The sequence below is a fragment of the Apodemus sylvaticus genome, chromosome 7, assembly GCF_947179515.1.
Source record: "Apodemus sylvaticus chromosome 7, mApoSyl1.1, whole genome shotgun sequence".
In the NCBI taxonomy this organism is placed as follows: domain Eukaryota; kingdom Metazoa; phylum Chordata; class Mammalia; order Rodentia; family Muridae; genus Apodemus; species Apodemus sylvaticus.
In genome coordinates, this window is record NC_067478.1 from 62,494,403 (window position 1) to 62,512,088 (window position 17,686).

Genomic DNA, 17,686 nt, shown 5'->3' on the forward strand with positions numbered 1-17,686 from the left:
CCCTTCCTTTTTAGGACTATTTATTTATTTATTTATTTATGTATGTGAGCACACTGTAGCTGTCATCATATCCCATTACAGAAGGTTGTGAGTCACCCTGTGGTTGCTGGGAATTGAACTCAGTACCTCTGGAAGAGCAATCAGCGCTCTTAATCTCTGAGCCATCTCTCCAGCCCCCAGTTGCCTTTTTACTGATAAAATAATGGTGAACACTTGGAACTGCTGTTTGGTATAAGGATTTCTTCAATAGCAAGTTTTGGAGTCAGGTGTTCTTCCCTTCCTTTTGCGTCTGTGTTAATGGAGCTGGAGCAGAGACAGCTGTTAGTGGGGCACTAGGGTTGTTAAGCTTCTCTTTGTCTCATAAGGAACTGCTTACAAATACACAACTCCTTTTCTTACTCGATCTGTATTAACTGTCTTGACTTCTTTAGGTTGAGGATCAAATAGCTTGGAACATTTTGTGTCCTCAGCAAGGCCTTGCATAAGTGGAAGATTAAAATGTAAGGCAGTTGCTTCTTTTTTGAGGGTGTATTAGGGATGATGAAGCTGTCGTCTGGTCTCATCCAGTCATATGTAAGATCTATTGGCCCAGTGTTAATGTTTTAAGAATATAAAGAGCATTTTATCAAGCTGTTTTCCATGTGGTGTTGTCTTTAGAAATGGAGCATCAACTGTTGTCACAGCAATATTCGGAGGAATTCTCCAGAACGAGGTCAACTGCCTCATATGTGGGACAGAGTCGAGGAAGTTTGATCCATTCCTAGGTAAGACATATTGTCCAGGGTATATGCTGCTGTGTTCTTCAGGAAACCTGTAGTGAAGTCACATGCCTTTAACAACTCTGGTTATCTCCTTTTAAGATCTCTCCTTAGATATTCCAAGTCAGTTCAGAAGCAAGCGTTCTAAGAATCAGGAAAATGGGCCGGTTTGCTCCTTACGAGGTAAGTGCATTTAATGTTGAGTGTTCCTGTTAGAGCTCACAGTCTGTTCACAATTGTGCTTTTCTTATTCCCCAGATCCTATTTCATAAGGTATCTCAGTGAAAGGTAAAATACTTAGATTTATCCCTTTTTTTCTGTCTTTTTAATATTGACTTTTTTCTAGCCAAATGAAACAGGGTTTAGTTTATCCTACACATATCTTCAAATAAAGGAAAGAATACTTACTGGAGTTTCATCAGTTTCAGCAATAGTTGCAGAAACTGGTGCCAGAACAGCAGTGTTATTACTGCTGTCCCCTTGGAAAACCGAGGAGGTTGCAACTACAGATTCAGAAACTGATGCCTGGCATCGGTTGGACTTAGCATGTAGGAACTCATGCTACAGTTCTCATCTACAGTTTTAGTTTCTAGTGTTAACCCAGAATTGTCCTTGAGATCAGAACAGTAGTCATCCATGTCCTAGAGTTCCAGAACTGCAGACAAAGCCACATGCTCTGGTACTAGCCATTATTGACCTGCATATACTATGGGTGAACATAGAACAAGAAACTGTATGAAGTGAGTGTGGGTTTGCAAAAGCCCCATAAATAGGACTTACTCCAAAGAGTAAAGGAAGGTGAAAGGCACTGAGAACCTGCCACATCCTCAGAGAGACTGGATGCCCACTCATACGACACTCAGAGCATCCAAGTTCAACAGAAAAGACAGTCACCAGAGGGGTGTTACAGTGAGCATGTCAGAAGGACACAATAATTCCAAAGACAGTAAGAGAGAAGTAACTTGGAGAATACTCATTATATTTATAGTAGTTCTTACAACAGAAACCTAATAGGCCAAAATGGAGTTATATATTCAAACAATAGTAGTTATCATAAAAAACACATGAATGTTCAGAAACATTTACATGACAGAAAACTTTACCTATCAGTAGTAATCTTATATGTAAATAGTTTAAGTTAGCCAGCCCAGAGAAAACATGCAAAGTAGTCTAAAAAATTAACTCACAAAGATAGCACACAGCTGTTTTAAGCAAGCCACTCAAACACTTGCTCAGTTTCCAGTCCTATCCATTTCAGTAAACTTCTGTATAGTTAGAAAGCCCATGGAGCTTTACTTAGAGGTTAAAATGCCACCGTCAATTACATTACTTACTTATTTTTAATGGTTTTGATACCCAGGCATTTGAAGTCATGTATTCACCATGAAAGGAATAAAAACAAACCTCCTACAAACTATGACACAGTTGAAATGTATCTGTGTGTGTGTGTGTGTGTGGGTGGGTGCTTTGTAACCTCCTTATGACTAATATGTCTTTTTGTCTACTTTGCAATGCAGAATTTTTAAAGTTCTAACCTTGCTGCTTACAAGTTAATACACTTCACTAGTAAAGGTTCACCTAGATCCAAAGTTAAATGTTGGAAAAAGGACACAAGTCCATTATGTATTAAGAAATGACTCAATTTAGAAGGTTTAACATTATATATATACCTCACATGGAACTACCCAAATATAAAGCAAATATTATTTCTGTACACTAGAGCATCCTATAAAACTAGAGCATTTTGAATTTTATTTATTATGTAGAGATGGAAATGCATGATTAGCCTGTAAGTCTTGTACATGCTTCAAGTTCACTGCAGAGCTAGGATGTCCTTTTGAGTATTTACTAGAGGCTTGAATCTTGTCCTGTATCCAAGCCTTTTCCTTTCAAATGAACTTGTATGTTTATGTCCTGGAGACCTCACTAGGTGAGGTCTTGCACTCAGGTTACCAATTCTACTGTCCCAACACAAAGTATAAACCTTTAAATTGTATTACAGTTGTGTATGTAGAGATCAGAGGACAGTTTGGAGGAGTCTGTTCTCCTCCCACCTCATGCGTCCTAGAGATCAGATCTGGAAGCAGATGCCTTACCCACTAAGTCATCCGTCTCACTGGCTCTAGATTGTAAGAGTTATCTTTAACAGTACAAATCTTTTTAACAACATAGATTTGTTCAAGCTACTTCATCCAGTTTCAACTACTCACATCTCTTGTAACCCGTCCCGCGGGTCAGTTATTCCAGGGTTCCGAAGGGGTGCTACCTGCGGGTCAAAAGGGGTGGGGAGGGAGACGGAGGCCAAGCGCCAAGAAAGACAGAGTCAATCTGGGTTTTGTCAAAGCCTCGTTTAATGTTCTGGGGTACCCACGTTTTAAGGTTTCCAGGAGGGGCGTACCCCAAGGTAGGGACAAAGGAAGGAAGGGCAATTAGCAGTTTCAGCAGGAGGAGATAAGGGTCCTCCGGTGGAGACAACAGGTGTTTGCACAGGCCGGAGCCTGCCGCAGTTATCTCAGGACTTCCTTCCACCGCAATTACCGGAGTCGGTGGGTGATGGTGCAGGCAGGATCATTCTGTAGTTATCTTCGAGACAATGACTAAACCAATGCCCACGGGAGAGGCTCTAGTTAATTGTTCTTATATTTTAGCAGCCACCACCTTAGGGCCATGAGTAAGCAATAGTCCGAATAGCTCAGGATGGCTTCCCACAACTCCTCCTTTTTTCTTTCTTAAGTTGAGGGGTGGCTATGGAAAGAGGGTCGGTGGAGAGCCTGTCTTAGGCTATGTGGTTTTGCCCCCACGTCCAGCACCGCAGTAACTAGGCCTTTTTAGATCCTAGTAGGGCAGGGCCTCTGCCTTAGGCTATGTAAGTTGCATCCACTCCTGGCATCACATCCCACTCCAATGGCTTAATCAGGCCCTTGGTGGGTGTGACGGGCATCCAGGTAGCGGACTCACAATAATCCCGTCATGGAGTCACCCTGCAGCCAATAGGCGGTGTGCATCTGGCTTGTGGCACCACAATATTTCCTGTCATTGGCTACTCCACAGCTTATGGCCCTCAGCCACTATTAGGAGCTGGAGGTCATCCTCTCTGGGATTGACGTTTCTACTGCTTAGGAACCAAGAAAGCTCTTTGCCTGCAGCAAGGGTAGAAAACTGAAGGCCTTGCTACCTCCACGTCTGTCAAGGCAGAATCAATCTGTGATTTAATAAAACTGGTTAATCTGTTAAAGGTCCAGGGGCCAAATGACAAAAGAAACAAAAGACCCAGGAGGGGCCCCAAAAGGCTGGAGAGCAAGGTGGAAAGTCAGGGTGAAATCTCAGCATCAGCATATTCTGGCAGCTAGCATGTTCCTTCAGCATCCTGTAGAAAAAACACAAACATACCTCTTCTCTACACTTAGAGTTCCCTGGCATTAAAATTTAAAATTTTTTATGGTATATAGAGATGTTATTCTCCCCTCTTTTATTATAAAAATATTGCAAAGTTATTTTTATTATAAAAATATTGCAAAGTTCTATGGGCTTGTTCTATAATATCTTGTCTTTGCGAATTATGAGGAATCTCAGTAATATGACTAATATCAAATTGTTAATAAGACATCTTAAATGACTGGTTATAATAATCAGTTATAATATTTGTCTTAATCTGATTTGGAACATTTAGTATAAAAAATAACATATGTAATGACTAATTTTATTTTTGTTTCTTATGTTAAAACAGTTATAACTAGAAAGCCTGAAAAGCTGTCAATAGTCGTATGTATATTTTTGATTAATTTTTTGAATTGTATTTGTACAAACAATTGTAAAAGTTAAGAATTAGTATCATTAAAAGGAAACAACTTTAAGCAATTGCAAGCCATGAGCTATATATGTATATTATTAATATAAAAATCAAGTTTGATTTTTAACATTTTAAAACAAAATTGTATCTTTTAGATAACAATTATTAATTTTGTCAAAAAGGCTTGTCATGTAATAGATTAACAATTAATAATAATCAATTTGATTGTTGTTTAAAATAAGGAACAAACATTTTATCATGCTCTTAAAACATTCTTTTTAAAATATTTTTTTTTTTTTTATTTTGTAACATTTTATTATTATATCAAATCTTTATTGGAGGATGTCAAAACCTTATTTGGAAAGATTTTATATTAATGTTCTCTTTGTTAAGGAATGGAAGTAAGCATATATCACAAACTGTTGCCAAATACTTATGGTAGCTTTCTCCAAGTTATGTCTCTCAATATTTATTTTGTATCTATCTTGAGAATAGCAGAGGCTTAAATGATAAACTTAAAGCAGTGTCTTAAGCAAAATATTTATCTTAACATCTTTTGAAAATCATTTTCTTAAAAAATTTAAAAGCCCAATGTTAAGAGCAAGCCATTTCTTGAGAAATAACTTTCTAATGAAAATCTTAAATCTATAACAATTTTGTATGTAGTAGGCAGGCCAAATTTTAGATCTAAGTTTGAACTTCATTTTGAACCACATCTGTATGAATCTGTTAAAAATGTTCTTTTGGCCAGAAACTCTCTAAGTGAGGCCTGCAAGACAAAACTGCATCTCTCAATCCTCTGCAGCTTTGAGCAGCTTTGAGGCAGCTCTGAGCTTTGTATTAACTCAAATGCAAATCTCCTGATCTGAGTTTGTTATCTCTAAGGCCAGACCTACACCCACCGGTCCTGTAAAGAGTAACCAGACCCCATTGTATGAAGGTCAAATAACAAAAGGAACCTGTAATATCAAAGCATAACTACAATTTGTTGAAAGCAAAACCCAGTTTTAAATAATCTTTTCTCCTTAAAATTAATGGCAAATATATTTTTATATTGTAAAGTTTGTCCATCATCTTGTGTTTGAATGTATGACTTTGTAACTTATTGAAGAGAAATTATTTTAAATCATATTTCTTATAAGTCCAATCTCCAGGCCAAGATTTACACAAAACACCATGTCAATTTAGAAGCATCTTAGAGGCCTGTATTTCCTGGGTTGCGTCATGCCACGTGTAGCTAGTCAAGATGGCTCCGACACTGAATCAGCGGTTTTAAACTAACCCTTTTTTAAAATAACATTATACCTTTTAAATCATAACCAATTAATTTATAACTCTATAGTCAAGATATGTAAAACATTTATACCTTTAAGACTAATTAGAAATAAAAATGAAGCGATCATACAAATCTCATAAATTTAAACCAAATATATATTTTTTTCTAGCTGTAACTTCAGAGGAATAAAGCACTTTGAACCCAATCATCATCATGATAGAAATTTTTCTAGGAGAATTAACCATTTCCGCTTGTCCGGCACCTGGCCCTTTAAGAAGCAGCTTTTTTTTTCCCAGATGTCTTTGACTCCTACCTTAGAATGTGAGGCACCTCAAATTAGCCTCTTCTGTGTAAACCACAATTGGCAGGACTGCCAGCAAGGTAACGCCTTTTTACCATTTTTTTTTTTTTTTACATAAAACATAAAAAACAACCAATCATTCAGCCAAACAAAACAATAGACAACATGAATTGACACACATATAGACAAGTTTTGGTGCACCAAAGACGTACAATAGACAACGAGGGAACTTCATGTCCCAAAAGATCCAAATATCTTAACCTGAACTAAGGAGATCTCCAGTAGGTTTCAGAGAGAAAACAGGACGTCTCCCGTTTTCTTCTCCTTTCCAGGAGAGTTTTGAAATAGCTTCTAACCATTATTTATTTATTTATTTATTTATTTATTTATTTATTTATTTATTTATTTATTTATTTATTTATGATACCGTATCCTACACATGGAAAAACTGCTTTTCTGTAACCTGCTTTTTCTCTTGTTTAAGATTTAACAAGGGGGAAGGAGGATGCCTAGTCGAACACACACACCTGTGGAGAGGGGTGGGAGGAGAGCCCAGGAATTTCTCTGCAGTCCAGGTCTTACATGCTGCCCATGAGCAGTTTTTCTCTGGCCGCCTCAGCAGCAGTCTCTGACTTCTACCTGCATGGGTCTCCCCTGTCCATTTTTGCCTAGTCCCTGTCCAGGGAGATAGCCCTGGGAGAGCATTTGTTGAGCAATAACCTCATTGGGACCACACATAAGGACTTTCATTTGAGAGTGAATGTCTCTTCCCCAGAGGTTAACAGGCAGACCAGGAACCACGAAGGGCTGAGTAGAGCCAGTATTTCCCTCTGTCCTCCCAAGTCAGCAACTGTGAGCTCTAGGAGAGTATTTTTTTGATTGTCCAATCCCCTGCAGAAGGGTCAGAGAGGCTTGCAAAAGCCAAGCAGGGGCCAAGCACATTGCGAGATCACAGTAGAATCGGCACCTGAGTCTAAGATGCCCTCAAAGCTTTTACCATTTATTTTAAGGCTGAGTATAGGACGATCTCTGGTGATTGCCTGGACCCAGTTAAGGTCTGAGGGACTTGGCTGAGAGGAGCCACGCTGCATGCCTATCGCCGGGTATAGGGTGGTGGGCCACGTGGAGGGGCTTGTTTTGGCTCTGGCTTTTTCTAGGCATTTGACTTTGAAATAAATCTTGAAGTTAGAATGACCATTTGTCCCTCGTAGCTCCTTTAAGAGGACTGCTTGCTCTCTGCAACTTTTCTCCTCTAAGTTGGCTTTCTCCCCGGGGGTCTCTTAACTTAATGACATATCAGCAAGGAATGGGTCCCTCAGGAGCGGAGGATAAAGAGAAGTTACAGGAGCGGATGGTGGGGACTCAGACCTGTCTATAACGACCAAGGAAGGTTTTGGAGAGTTCTTTTTAGGGGAAAGTGAGGTCACAGAAGCTGCCTGCGACAAAGGGCAGAGGCAATATTCAGCAGGGTCCTCGTTCGCACTCTGAATGAGCCTCCAGTAACTAAAGAATGTATCAGACATTGGTTCACCTGTACCTGTTTTTAAAATCTTATTAATTTCTTTACCAACCTTATCTCAAGTTAGCGGGTGAATATCAGGTCCACTTAAAATTAACCAAGGACATTTCTCATGACAAAACAAAAGAACTTAATTAAATCTTTTTTCTTAACTCTTACTCCTCTCTCCCTGAATGATTGCTTGATCTCTCCTATGAATCAAGCCTCTTTAGCCTCTTTTTTTTTTTTCCCCAATGACAATCGGACGACAATGTTTGGCCACTCACCTGCCCCTCCAGCGACGCACGAGCGATGCGGTCTGTGGGGTCCTTGATTCCTTTTCCCGGGATTTCTCCTCCGTCGTCCAGTAGTTGACCGTACTTCGGGTCCCTGTTCAGGCGCCACTGTAACCCGTCCCGCGGGTCAGTTATTCCAGGGTTCCGAAGGGGTGCTACCTGCGGGTCAAAAGGGGTGGGGAGGGAGACGGAGGCCAAGCGCCAAGAAAGACAGAGTCAATCTGGGTTTTGTCAAAGCCTCGTTTAATGTTCTGGGGTACCCACGTTTTAAGGTTTCCAGGAGGGGCGTACCCCAAGGTAGGGACAAAGGAAGGAAGGGCAATTAGCAGTTTCAGCAGGAGGAGATAAGGGTCCTCCGGTGGAGACAACAGGTGTTTGCACAGGCCGGAGCCTGCCGCAGTTATCTCAGGACTTCCTTCCACCGCAATTACCGGAGTCGGTGGGTGATGGTGCAGGCAGGATCATTCTGTAGTTATCTTCGAGACAATGACTAAACCAATGCCCACGGGAGAGGCTCTAGTTAATTGTTCTTATATTTTAGCAGCCACCACCTTAGGGCCATGAGTAAGCAATAGTCCGAATAGCTCAGGATGGCTTCCCACAATCTCTCTTCACAATTACATGTGTTCTTGATGCTTTCTCTACTTCTGTGTAAATCTGGGGGAAAAAAATCAGTGAGCTGTAGCCATGATACAATCTGTGTATTATACTGTCTTAAAAATTTCTCCAGCTGGGTGGTGGTGGTACACGCCTGTGATCCCAGCACTCTGGGAGGCAGAGGCAGGCGGATTTCTGAGTTTGAGGCCAGCCTGGTCTACAGAGTGAGTTCCAGGACAGCCAGGGCTATACAGAAAAACCCTGTCTCAAAAAAAACAAAAAAAAAATTTTTTTTTCTCCACCAAATAAGTCCATAACATAGCTCAGCTTTACAGGGTAGCAGGACACAGACAGATATTACAGACTGTAGCCTGTATGCCAGTTCCCAAAAGTCCTTCAACCCTTAGTAGGTCACTCTGCTGTCTGCATCTCTGTTGGGGTTCTGATTGTTTTACACTCATGCCAGAAAGCCTTCTCAGCCTACAGAATTCTAGGGCACCTCTACCTTATTGCTCCAAACTTTTGTATATTCTTTCTATAGACCAGTTCTAAAGGCCCACAGATCATAAAGTCAGATTTATGACAACACAGATTCCACTTCTTTGTTTTTGTTGTTGTTTCCGAGACAGGGTTTCTCTGTAGCCCTGGCTGTCCTGGAACTTACTCTGTAGACCAGGCTGGCCTCAAACTCAGAAATCCACTTGCCTCTGCCTTCCAAGTGCTGGGATTAAAGGAGTGTGCCACCATTGCCCGGATTTTTATTTTTTATTATTATTATTTTATATGGATGCACTGTCTGTCACTGTCTTCAGACACACCAGAAGAGGGCATCAGATCCCATTACAGATGGTTGTGAGCCACCATGTGGTTTCTGGGAATTGAACTCAGGACTTTTGGAAGAGCAGTCAGTGCTCTTAACCGCTGAGCCCAGATTCCATTTCTTGATACCACTTCTCTGTGTTACTTTTCTAACAAAGAATACAGAGATAGCAACATAGAGGAGAAAGGGTTTATGGTGTAAGAGGTCACAGGTCCACTGTGATGGAAAGGGCATGGAAGCAGGGTTCTCTCTTTGGCAGTGGGAGCTTGTGGTATAACTTAACACCTTATGGCCTGGGAAGCACAGAGTTCATTCATAGCAGATCCAAGTCTTAGGTATCACCTGCAAGGCTTATTCCTTGGTGGCCCCCTCCTTCAGCCAGGCTCCACCTCTTAAGATTACACAGCCTGTCTAAGCAGTGCATAGTTCCTTGGGGACCAGGTGTTCAAATACATGTGCTATGGCAGGGAATTTCCCCTTCACCTCTGCTACTGAATGTGGTCACTTCACCCTCTTCTAGAGGAAGAGGCCAGCAGGCAAACTGAATAACCCACTGAAGAGGAAGGAGCAAACGGTCAGCAATAGCAGATTGGATTGATTAATCATCTAAAACATTTAATCTCTCTCTCTCTCTCCCCCCACTCTTGTGTCTGTTTTACACACAGAACCAAATGCCTTACACATGCTAAATGTGCACTTGACCTCTGAGCTACATCCAGAGCTTTCCCTTCAGCTTCAGTAGTGAGGGCTGAACCCAGAGCCTCAGGCATGTTAGGCAAGCTATACTCTCTGCCACCGAGCTATACATCCCAGCTTCACTCATTCTTCAGTAAAAAAAAAAATCATGGTACACAAACAGTTCTTTGATTAATTCTAAACACAGAGAAGCTTAGTCAGTTGGTCACATAGGAAATAGAGGAAGGGTCTGGAGAGATGGTTCAGAATTAAAAGCATGGGCTGTTTTTTCAAAGGACCTGGGTTTGATCCCAGGAACACACATGGTAGCTCACAACTGTGGGCCAATCAGTGCCCTCTTCTGCCTTCTTGGGGTACTGTAAAGACATGGTATATGAACATACATGTAGACAAACACCTATACACAAAATAGAATAAAAAAATAAAAAAACAAGAAAATAGAGGGAAAGCAATTCATTTTGGACACAGCAAAAGACTATCATAGTAGCAGCAAAAACAAGTATTCAATAATAAACTTAAAAATATGCAAAACCACTGGGCATAGTAAAGAATACCTGATATGTTGGGCAGTGGTGGCACACGTCTTTAATCCCAACACTTGGGAGGCAGAGGCAGGAGGATTTCTGAGTTCGAGGCCAGCTTGGTCTACAGAGTGAGTTCCAGGACAGCCAGGGCTACACAGAGAAACCCTGTCTCAAAAACAAACAAACAAAAAAACAAAAAACCAAGAAAACAAAAACAAACAAAAAGAATACCTGATAATCCCAGCACTTGTAGCCAGAACTGAGGATTTTGAGTTTGATGGTAGCCTGAGCTACATAAAAGGAACAAATAATCTAGAGGAAGAAAGTAATAAATAAAAACCTCAACCATGTCATGTATGTGAAGACCCAGCATTGAAGCAGCACAGTTTTCTTCAAAATTACTCCCTAAATTTGTTCAAAAATTTCTCTGTAGGTAGACATTGTTTAACTAAATCAAGTGGAGGTGAGATAGAAGTTAGGTAGGAATGTTCTAAAAGGTTAAAACAGTACTTTTAGTGCTTAAAGTACTTTAGTACTAAAAGTACTTTAGTAGAATTGTTGATACAAAAATATGTACATATTACATGACAAATAAAAATTTCAAACTGGAGCAAGACCAAATCAAATCAGACAGTGGACACAGTTTCTAGTAGCATTATTATCCTAGAGCCTAGCACTGGTTTTGGCCTGGGAGTTGCCTGGCTCTAGACCTTGCTGGAGCAGTTCCATCACATTCAGGGCTGTGATTCCCAGTCAAGTAACAATTCTTACTTCATGCTGTAGGTGGGAGGTGGCTCTTGAGAAGGTCTGCCCACATTGTCTTGGTAGGTGTCCAGTGCTTCTCTTTTAAAGCACTGCTTAGTGTCAGAGACTGGAATCAAAACTGAATAGATTCAACCCCCAGTGACCTCCAATAAATAGGTCAGGGTTGAATAGATTTGTTATGTGATTAGAAAGATAACATTAATAGCTGCATCACTAGTCATATATATTATTTACATATGTATATAATATATATGACTAGTGATGAAATAAATTTAGGTAAGATAAAAAATGTGTGCTTTCATTTTTCATGGGTAGAACTATATTGAACCCAGGTTCACCCTGGAGCTTGCACAGAGCTAGGCAGGCACACTACTGAGCTGTGTGCAAAGCTTTCAGTATCTTTTATTTGAGGACAGGGTTATTTAAGTACCCACTTCATCTGTAAGCTCACTCTGTAGCCCAAGAAGACCTAAGCTTGTAATCCTCCTGCCTTAGTCTCCTAAGCAGCTGGGTTAAAGCCTGCACAATTAGGCACAATTCATGTGCATTACAGTTTTAAAGAACTTTTCCAATGAAAGTGTGATCCAGGAAGAATTGTAACTATAACTTTTTTCTCTCTTTTAAACATAATTATATAATTTTAAAGGCAATAAAATATGTATGTTTTCTAACTACAGGTTCACTAAGTTATTCATTGCAGAGTTCAAAAGGTGATCTAATGACTAAAACAAACTGGTTTTGCTTCCTTCTTTCCGTGGAGATGCTTTTTGAACAGTTTCTTTCATGTGGAAAACTGCCAGTTGTGAAATAGAGGCTCTCAAATGTGAGAATCTTGAGTTTCAAGAAGTGGCGTTATTTCTCCCTAGAAATGTACTGAAAATAATAATGTACTGTCAGCACACCCTTCCTCATACCCTCAACAATAGATGAGCAGGGATCAAGGAAGCTTTGGCAAGCTGAGGGTGCTGATAGTAGAGTGTGTGTCAACAATGCAGTGTGTTTCAAATATGGGCTTATACAGAACAACCACACACCAGTACATTCTGGGCCCACTCTGACAGTGCTCACTTCTGTGAATATTAAAGATAAGCTCTCTCTGGGTAGGCAGCCTCTTTAAAGAAAAAAAAAAAAGCAGTGTCTGTGTGTGTGTTTAAAAAGGCCTTCCTTAGTATAGAAAAGCATGTTCTAGCTGGCAGGGTAATTTAGCTGGCAAAGCAAAAGGCTGTGAAGTACTTGCTTCCAAGGTAGAAATCAGAACTTGTAAAAATGCCAGGCATGCTTGTGATCTCTACACTGGGGAGGAAGACAGAGGAGGGGTCTCTAGAATTTGGTGGCCAGGTAGTCAGGTTAGTGAGCTCCAGGCCAAAGAGTAAACTTTCTCCAACGAGGTGGGTGACATGCCTGAGAATGACAACTCAGGCGGTACTCTTGCCTCTGCGCACACACACAGGAGTACATACATAAACTGGCAGGCATGCAGGCGCGCGCGCGCACACACACATCTTTTTTGTTTTTTGTTTTTCTAAGAAACCTGGTAAGTCTAGAATTTGGGGAAAACTGGCCAAACAAAACCTCAGAAGAATGCAAGCATCCTTTAGCCTGTAACTAGATTTTACTACAGTTAGAGATTTAGCTATTTAACACTGTGACTTGAAAATGGTTTACAAATTAGGTGTGATAAGTATACAGCTGCACACCTAACATTTAAAAGGTGGAAGCATGGTGGCGCACGCCTGTGATCCCAGCACTCTGGGAGGCAGAGGCAGGCGGATTTCTGAGTTTGAGGCCAGCCTGGTCTACAGAGTGAGTTCCAGGACAGCCAGGGCTACACAGAGAAACCCTGTCTCAAAAAAACCAAATCCAAAAAACCAGAGGGGGTGGGGGGGAGAAGGAGGGAGGGAGGGAGAGGGAGGGAGGGAGGGAGGGAGGGAGGGAGAGAGAGAGAGAGAGAGAGAGAGAGAGAGAGAGAGAGAGAGAGAGAGAGAGAGAGCACGAACCCCGTTTATAAAAATAAGCAAAGAGATTAACACAGCAGCCAGGGGCCACAATCAGGAAGAAGCTGAGGAAGTGAATATCCTGGATCTAGCGAAACATCTGCACAGGTTTTCACTCCACAGCTCTACCAGACATGGTGTAGACTCAGGCTTCTTAAGTGTTAGAGTCACTTTCATGTTTTGAGAGTTGGGTACAGAGACATTTGTATTTTTCCACACAGGATACATAGCTTTTATAGACAGATTCTAAGTTTCTAACCATAGCAGGAGTCCAGAAATATTTCCTGTACAGGCCCAGCGAGCACAGAGACCTTCTCAAGAGTCTTCTCTTGCAGCCAGATCATGTATGAACAGAGCCTCATCCACAGAGCTAGGTGGCTGGCCAGTTTACTAAACCCCAGATTAATCGATTAAAATCTTTAAAAGAAATATAGTATCTCTGCCTTATCTAGGGTGCTTGAAATAAACAGTCTGGACAAAGGCTTTAGATTAGCTGTTTACACTATGTGTTCATTTTAAAATTGACTTTAATAAATGTAATTAAAATGTAATTTTGATTTTATCTGCTTGGGTCACAATTGAGCACATAGCTACTGAGATGTTGATTTAATCTGGAATCATCTTCATTTGCATTGACATGAGAAGTGTAAAAGCTAGGTGTTTCCAGCAAACATTTCTGGTCTTCAGCTTGCTTTGAGGGTGGTTGGCTTTTTTAAAGTTACAAGCTGAAACACACAAGCTTGAAACCTGGGTCATTTTGCTTCAAAGTAGTCTTTTCCCCATAGTGCACTGCCCTATAAAAGCCACCTCATGATAAAGCTGTCAAACCCAATCTTTTCACAGATTGTCTTCGCAGCTTCACCGACCTTGAGGAACTTGACGAGACGGAGCTGTATATGTGCCATAAGTGCAAAAAGAAACAGAAGTCTACAAAAAAGTTTTGGATTCAAAAACTTCCCAAGGTCAGTGATGCGTTTCAGTTGTTTATTCTCAAGTAAACTACGTGAACAGTTCTGGATTGGTTTGTAAGGTTTCAGTCAAAGCTGAAACCTCTGATGGTTTATAAGGTACACAGGAAGAGAGCAAGAGAGCAGTGCGAGCATCAGAAGGAAAACAGGGGCACCTGATGTACTGAGCCTGAAGGGCTGGGTGGCACTAAAAGGTGAGGTAACTTGGAGTTGGTTCTCAGTCTCCACCCTGCTGTCTCCAGGCGCTGTGCTTGCACCTGAAAAGATTTCACTGGACAGCATATTTAAGAAACAAAGTCGATACATATGTTCAATTCCCACTGAGAGGCCTGGACATGAAGTGCTACCTACTAGAGGTAAGGTGGCACGGGGAGGAAGTCTTCACAGGGAAGTAGGCACTGGGTTGCCCTTGACAACTGCTCCTAACTGAGCCCTTGGGGTGCCCTCTCTTTTTTTCTGTAGCCGGAGAACAGTGGCCCAGACAGTTGCCTGTATGACCTCGCTGCTGTGGTTGTACACCATGGCTCTGGGTGAGTTGTCAGCTTATTGGAGTTGGGAGGACTTGGTAGCCAAAGAAATAGCGTACAATTTCTATTTACTCACCAATTGTCCCAGAGCTCCTTAAAAATGGGTTCTGGGTCATTATAGGGGTGCAGAGTGTTTCTCTGTGTGGGGCATCCCTGTGAGGATGCCATCAAGCATGAGGGGCACCTGGAAGGAGGCTCAGGAGCGCTCCGTCTTCTACTCCACAACACTGCAAATCTACGCCAGTTCACACTGAAGAAGTGCTAATATCTGAAATAACCTACCATGTCTTCTACTTTTAAAGATTAATTTTAGTTTTGCTGAATAACATCTGATGTTTTTTCATCCTGGAAATTAGGGTTGTACTTTGGGTGTACCTTTTTCATTTCTGGTCCGATAAATAGTTATTTTACTTTAAATTTGGTCAAGCCACAACCCAGATCACTTTGTTCCCTCACTGCAGACGTGGCTCTGTTACCTTGTCAAAACTGAGTTTGTCTGGCAGGAGGCCGAGCCCCTGCTCCTTCAGAAGCATCCTTCTAAGTGTGTAGGATTTTCATGAACATAAGAAAAATTGAGTATATTCCACATTAGTAGTTAACAAGGACACTCTTAGTACCTTTACTAATGGAAATATTTTTCTATTCTGCCTTACTTTTTATTCCTGGAATCCCTGCTAAAGATAAGAGAATTTGCTGAGTCGTCTTCCAGTTTGATCCTTCCTGCCAGTCAGCTGGCAACTTCGTATTTGGCAGTGATTATCCTTTTCCCCAACATCCTACTCTTGTCTTAATGGCTGGGGTGTTACAGCGTCTTCCTCACACTGTGGGCACTGGACGGCTTTGCATCCTCTCTGCATGGAGTCCACGTGACTCCCTCATGTAGCACACACCCCCCCCCCATCTCTAATGCCTTTTTCTTTCCCAGTGAATGGGAGACCAAAACTGTGCAAAGGGCCTTTGTAGCAGCTGTAGAGCTCTCGAGACCACCTGCTCCTCTCTCACCAGGCAGCGCTGACAGGCCAAGCCCTTTGTGACCAAACCACAGGGCAGCTTTCCTCAGGGCAGACAGATTCTCTGGTATCAGCTTTGCTTGTGTCCAGAGGCTTCCGCTTATGCTTACATGGCTGTCTGCAGCCCTCTAGCTTCCATACTGGCTCGGTGCCATCTTCTTTGTTCTAGAAATTCATTTTTGTGGTCAGTTGGTGTATTATTTACCTTCCTCTAAACCCACAGACAAGGAATATATTGACAAAGTAGATCTCAAAGTAGAGATCTCTAGTAAAATCGATGACCTTTAACATTGCTCAGCTGTAAAGGTCCTTTTGTGACTTCTGTGGCCATTTCTTATTATCATTTGAGACAGGGTCTCACTATGAAGCCCTAGAACTTACTTGTAGAGCAGGCTGCCCTCAAACTCAAAGAGATCCATCTGTCTCTGTCTCCCAAGTGCTGGGATTAAAGGCATGCAATATCCAGCCCTTTTAATATTTACTATTTTACTTCTATAGGCTTTTTTTTTTTTGTTTAACTTTTTTTTTTTTTTAATTTTTGCCTTTTTTTAACAGGGTTGGTTCTGGACATTACACAGCATATGCAGTTCACGAAGGCCGCTGGTTCCATTTCAATGACAGCACTGTGACAGTGACTGATGAGGAGACCGTTGGGAAGGCAAAGGCCTACATTCTATTTTATGTGGAGCGTCAGGCCAGAGCTGGAGCAGATAAACTGTAATACCTCCTGACCATGATTCATCAACTATACCGGACAACATTTCCATTTTCCATAAATACTTGATCCAAGAGTTAATATCAGTATGCACTTTTCAATTTCCAGTTTGGGGTTTAGTTTGGTCAGTGGTAGTGACTTACCCAATATGGGCACCAACTAATTTTTGTTGTTGTTCTACCAGAAAACCTCAGCAGGCATTTTGATTGGCTGCTTTAGTTGTAATTCAATTTTTATATGTAGTTTCCAGAACTTAGTTCTGTTTGACTTTTTATATTAATGTTTTCAGTTCTCACCGAGGCACATTTGCATGCTGAGAGCCACCCTGACTGCTGTCTTCATAGCAGCCAGGTCAGCGACTCCATCGTGAGGACCGTGTGCGCAGGTTGGTAGCACACCGGTTTCACAGTGACTCCTCAGGAATCCCTTCTGACTGTAGGCAGTAGTAGCTGAAGGCCAGGAGACCAGGCTGTCACCACTGCCGGTGTCTCAGGGTTGCTGCTTCTCAGCATTAAATAAATCTGTCAGTTCCGTTGCATCCGTGCTAAAGTTCCAGAATTGCTCTATTTCTTGTTTCTGTTTTTCTGTTAATATTTCTTGGGGGTAGACAGGCTAGGAACACTGACAAGTGCAAATAAGCATTTAAAAGCCCTGTGATTGAGCTGCATGGAGGAGGTATGCCCTGTGGGCGGATTCTGTTTGACCATCAGAGGTGAGGTCTTACCCTCCAGACATGACTTCTAGGCAGAAGTGGGGTCATCTAAGTTCTGGGTTTTAATTCACACTCTGCCTGAAGAAGAACCAGGTGAAAGTCTCTGAACAAGAATAGTTTCTATTAAATTCAGTAGCTTAAAAAATACTGTTCACAGAAATAGGTTAGAAGCACTATTTGGATTCAACCCAAGTTGAAATTTGGTCCATTTAAAGCTAGTGGCAGATGCTGGAGGCCAGTGATTGAGTTTACAGGTATTGCAGCCTGCAAGTCAGAGTGTAGAACTCCATCCAACACAGCCTGTTCCACATCCACCTCTTCAAGGGACAAAATGCACTTCATGCAGACTTTTTAGTAATCTTATTTTTCTGTTAAAAGTTTGGTAGCTTTCCTTGGCCAGTGAGGTTGATGGAGGAGACGTGGCCCAATTCCATTTTAA

General features: G+C 41.5%; 1 protein-coding gene across 2 annotated transcripts in view; it reads left to right on the plus strand.

Annotated features, from left to right (window-relative positions):
* Positions 1–17,078, plus strand: part of Usp3 (ubiquitin specific peptidase 3) — a 78,543-nt gene extending 61,465 nt beyond the window's left edge. For both annotated transcript variants that reach the window (XM_052187962.1, XM_052187963.1), the window contains 6 exons: positions 658–764; positions 861–941; positions 14,159–14,277; positions 14,526–14,639; positions 14,746–14,813; positions 16,376–17,078. In XM_052187962.1, the coding sequence (XP_052043922.1) occupies positions 658–764; positions 861–941; positions 14,159–14,277; positions 14,526–14,639; positions 14,746–14,813; positions 16,376–16,541 (655 nt within the window). In that variant the 3' untranslated portion in view covers positions 16,542–17,078. The remainder of the gene's footprint in view (positions 1–657; positions 765–860; positions 942–14,158; positions 14,278–14,525; positions 14,640–14,745; positions 14,814–16,375) is intronic.
* Positions 17,079–17,686: the final 608 nt, after the last annotated feature.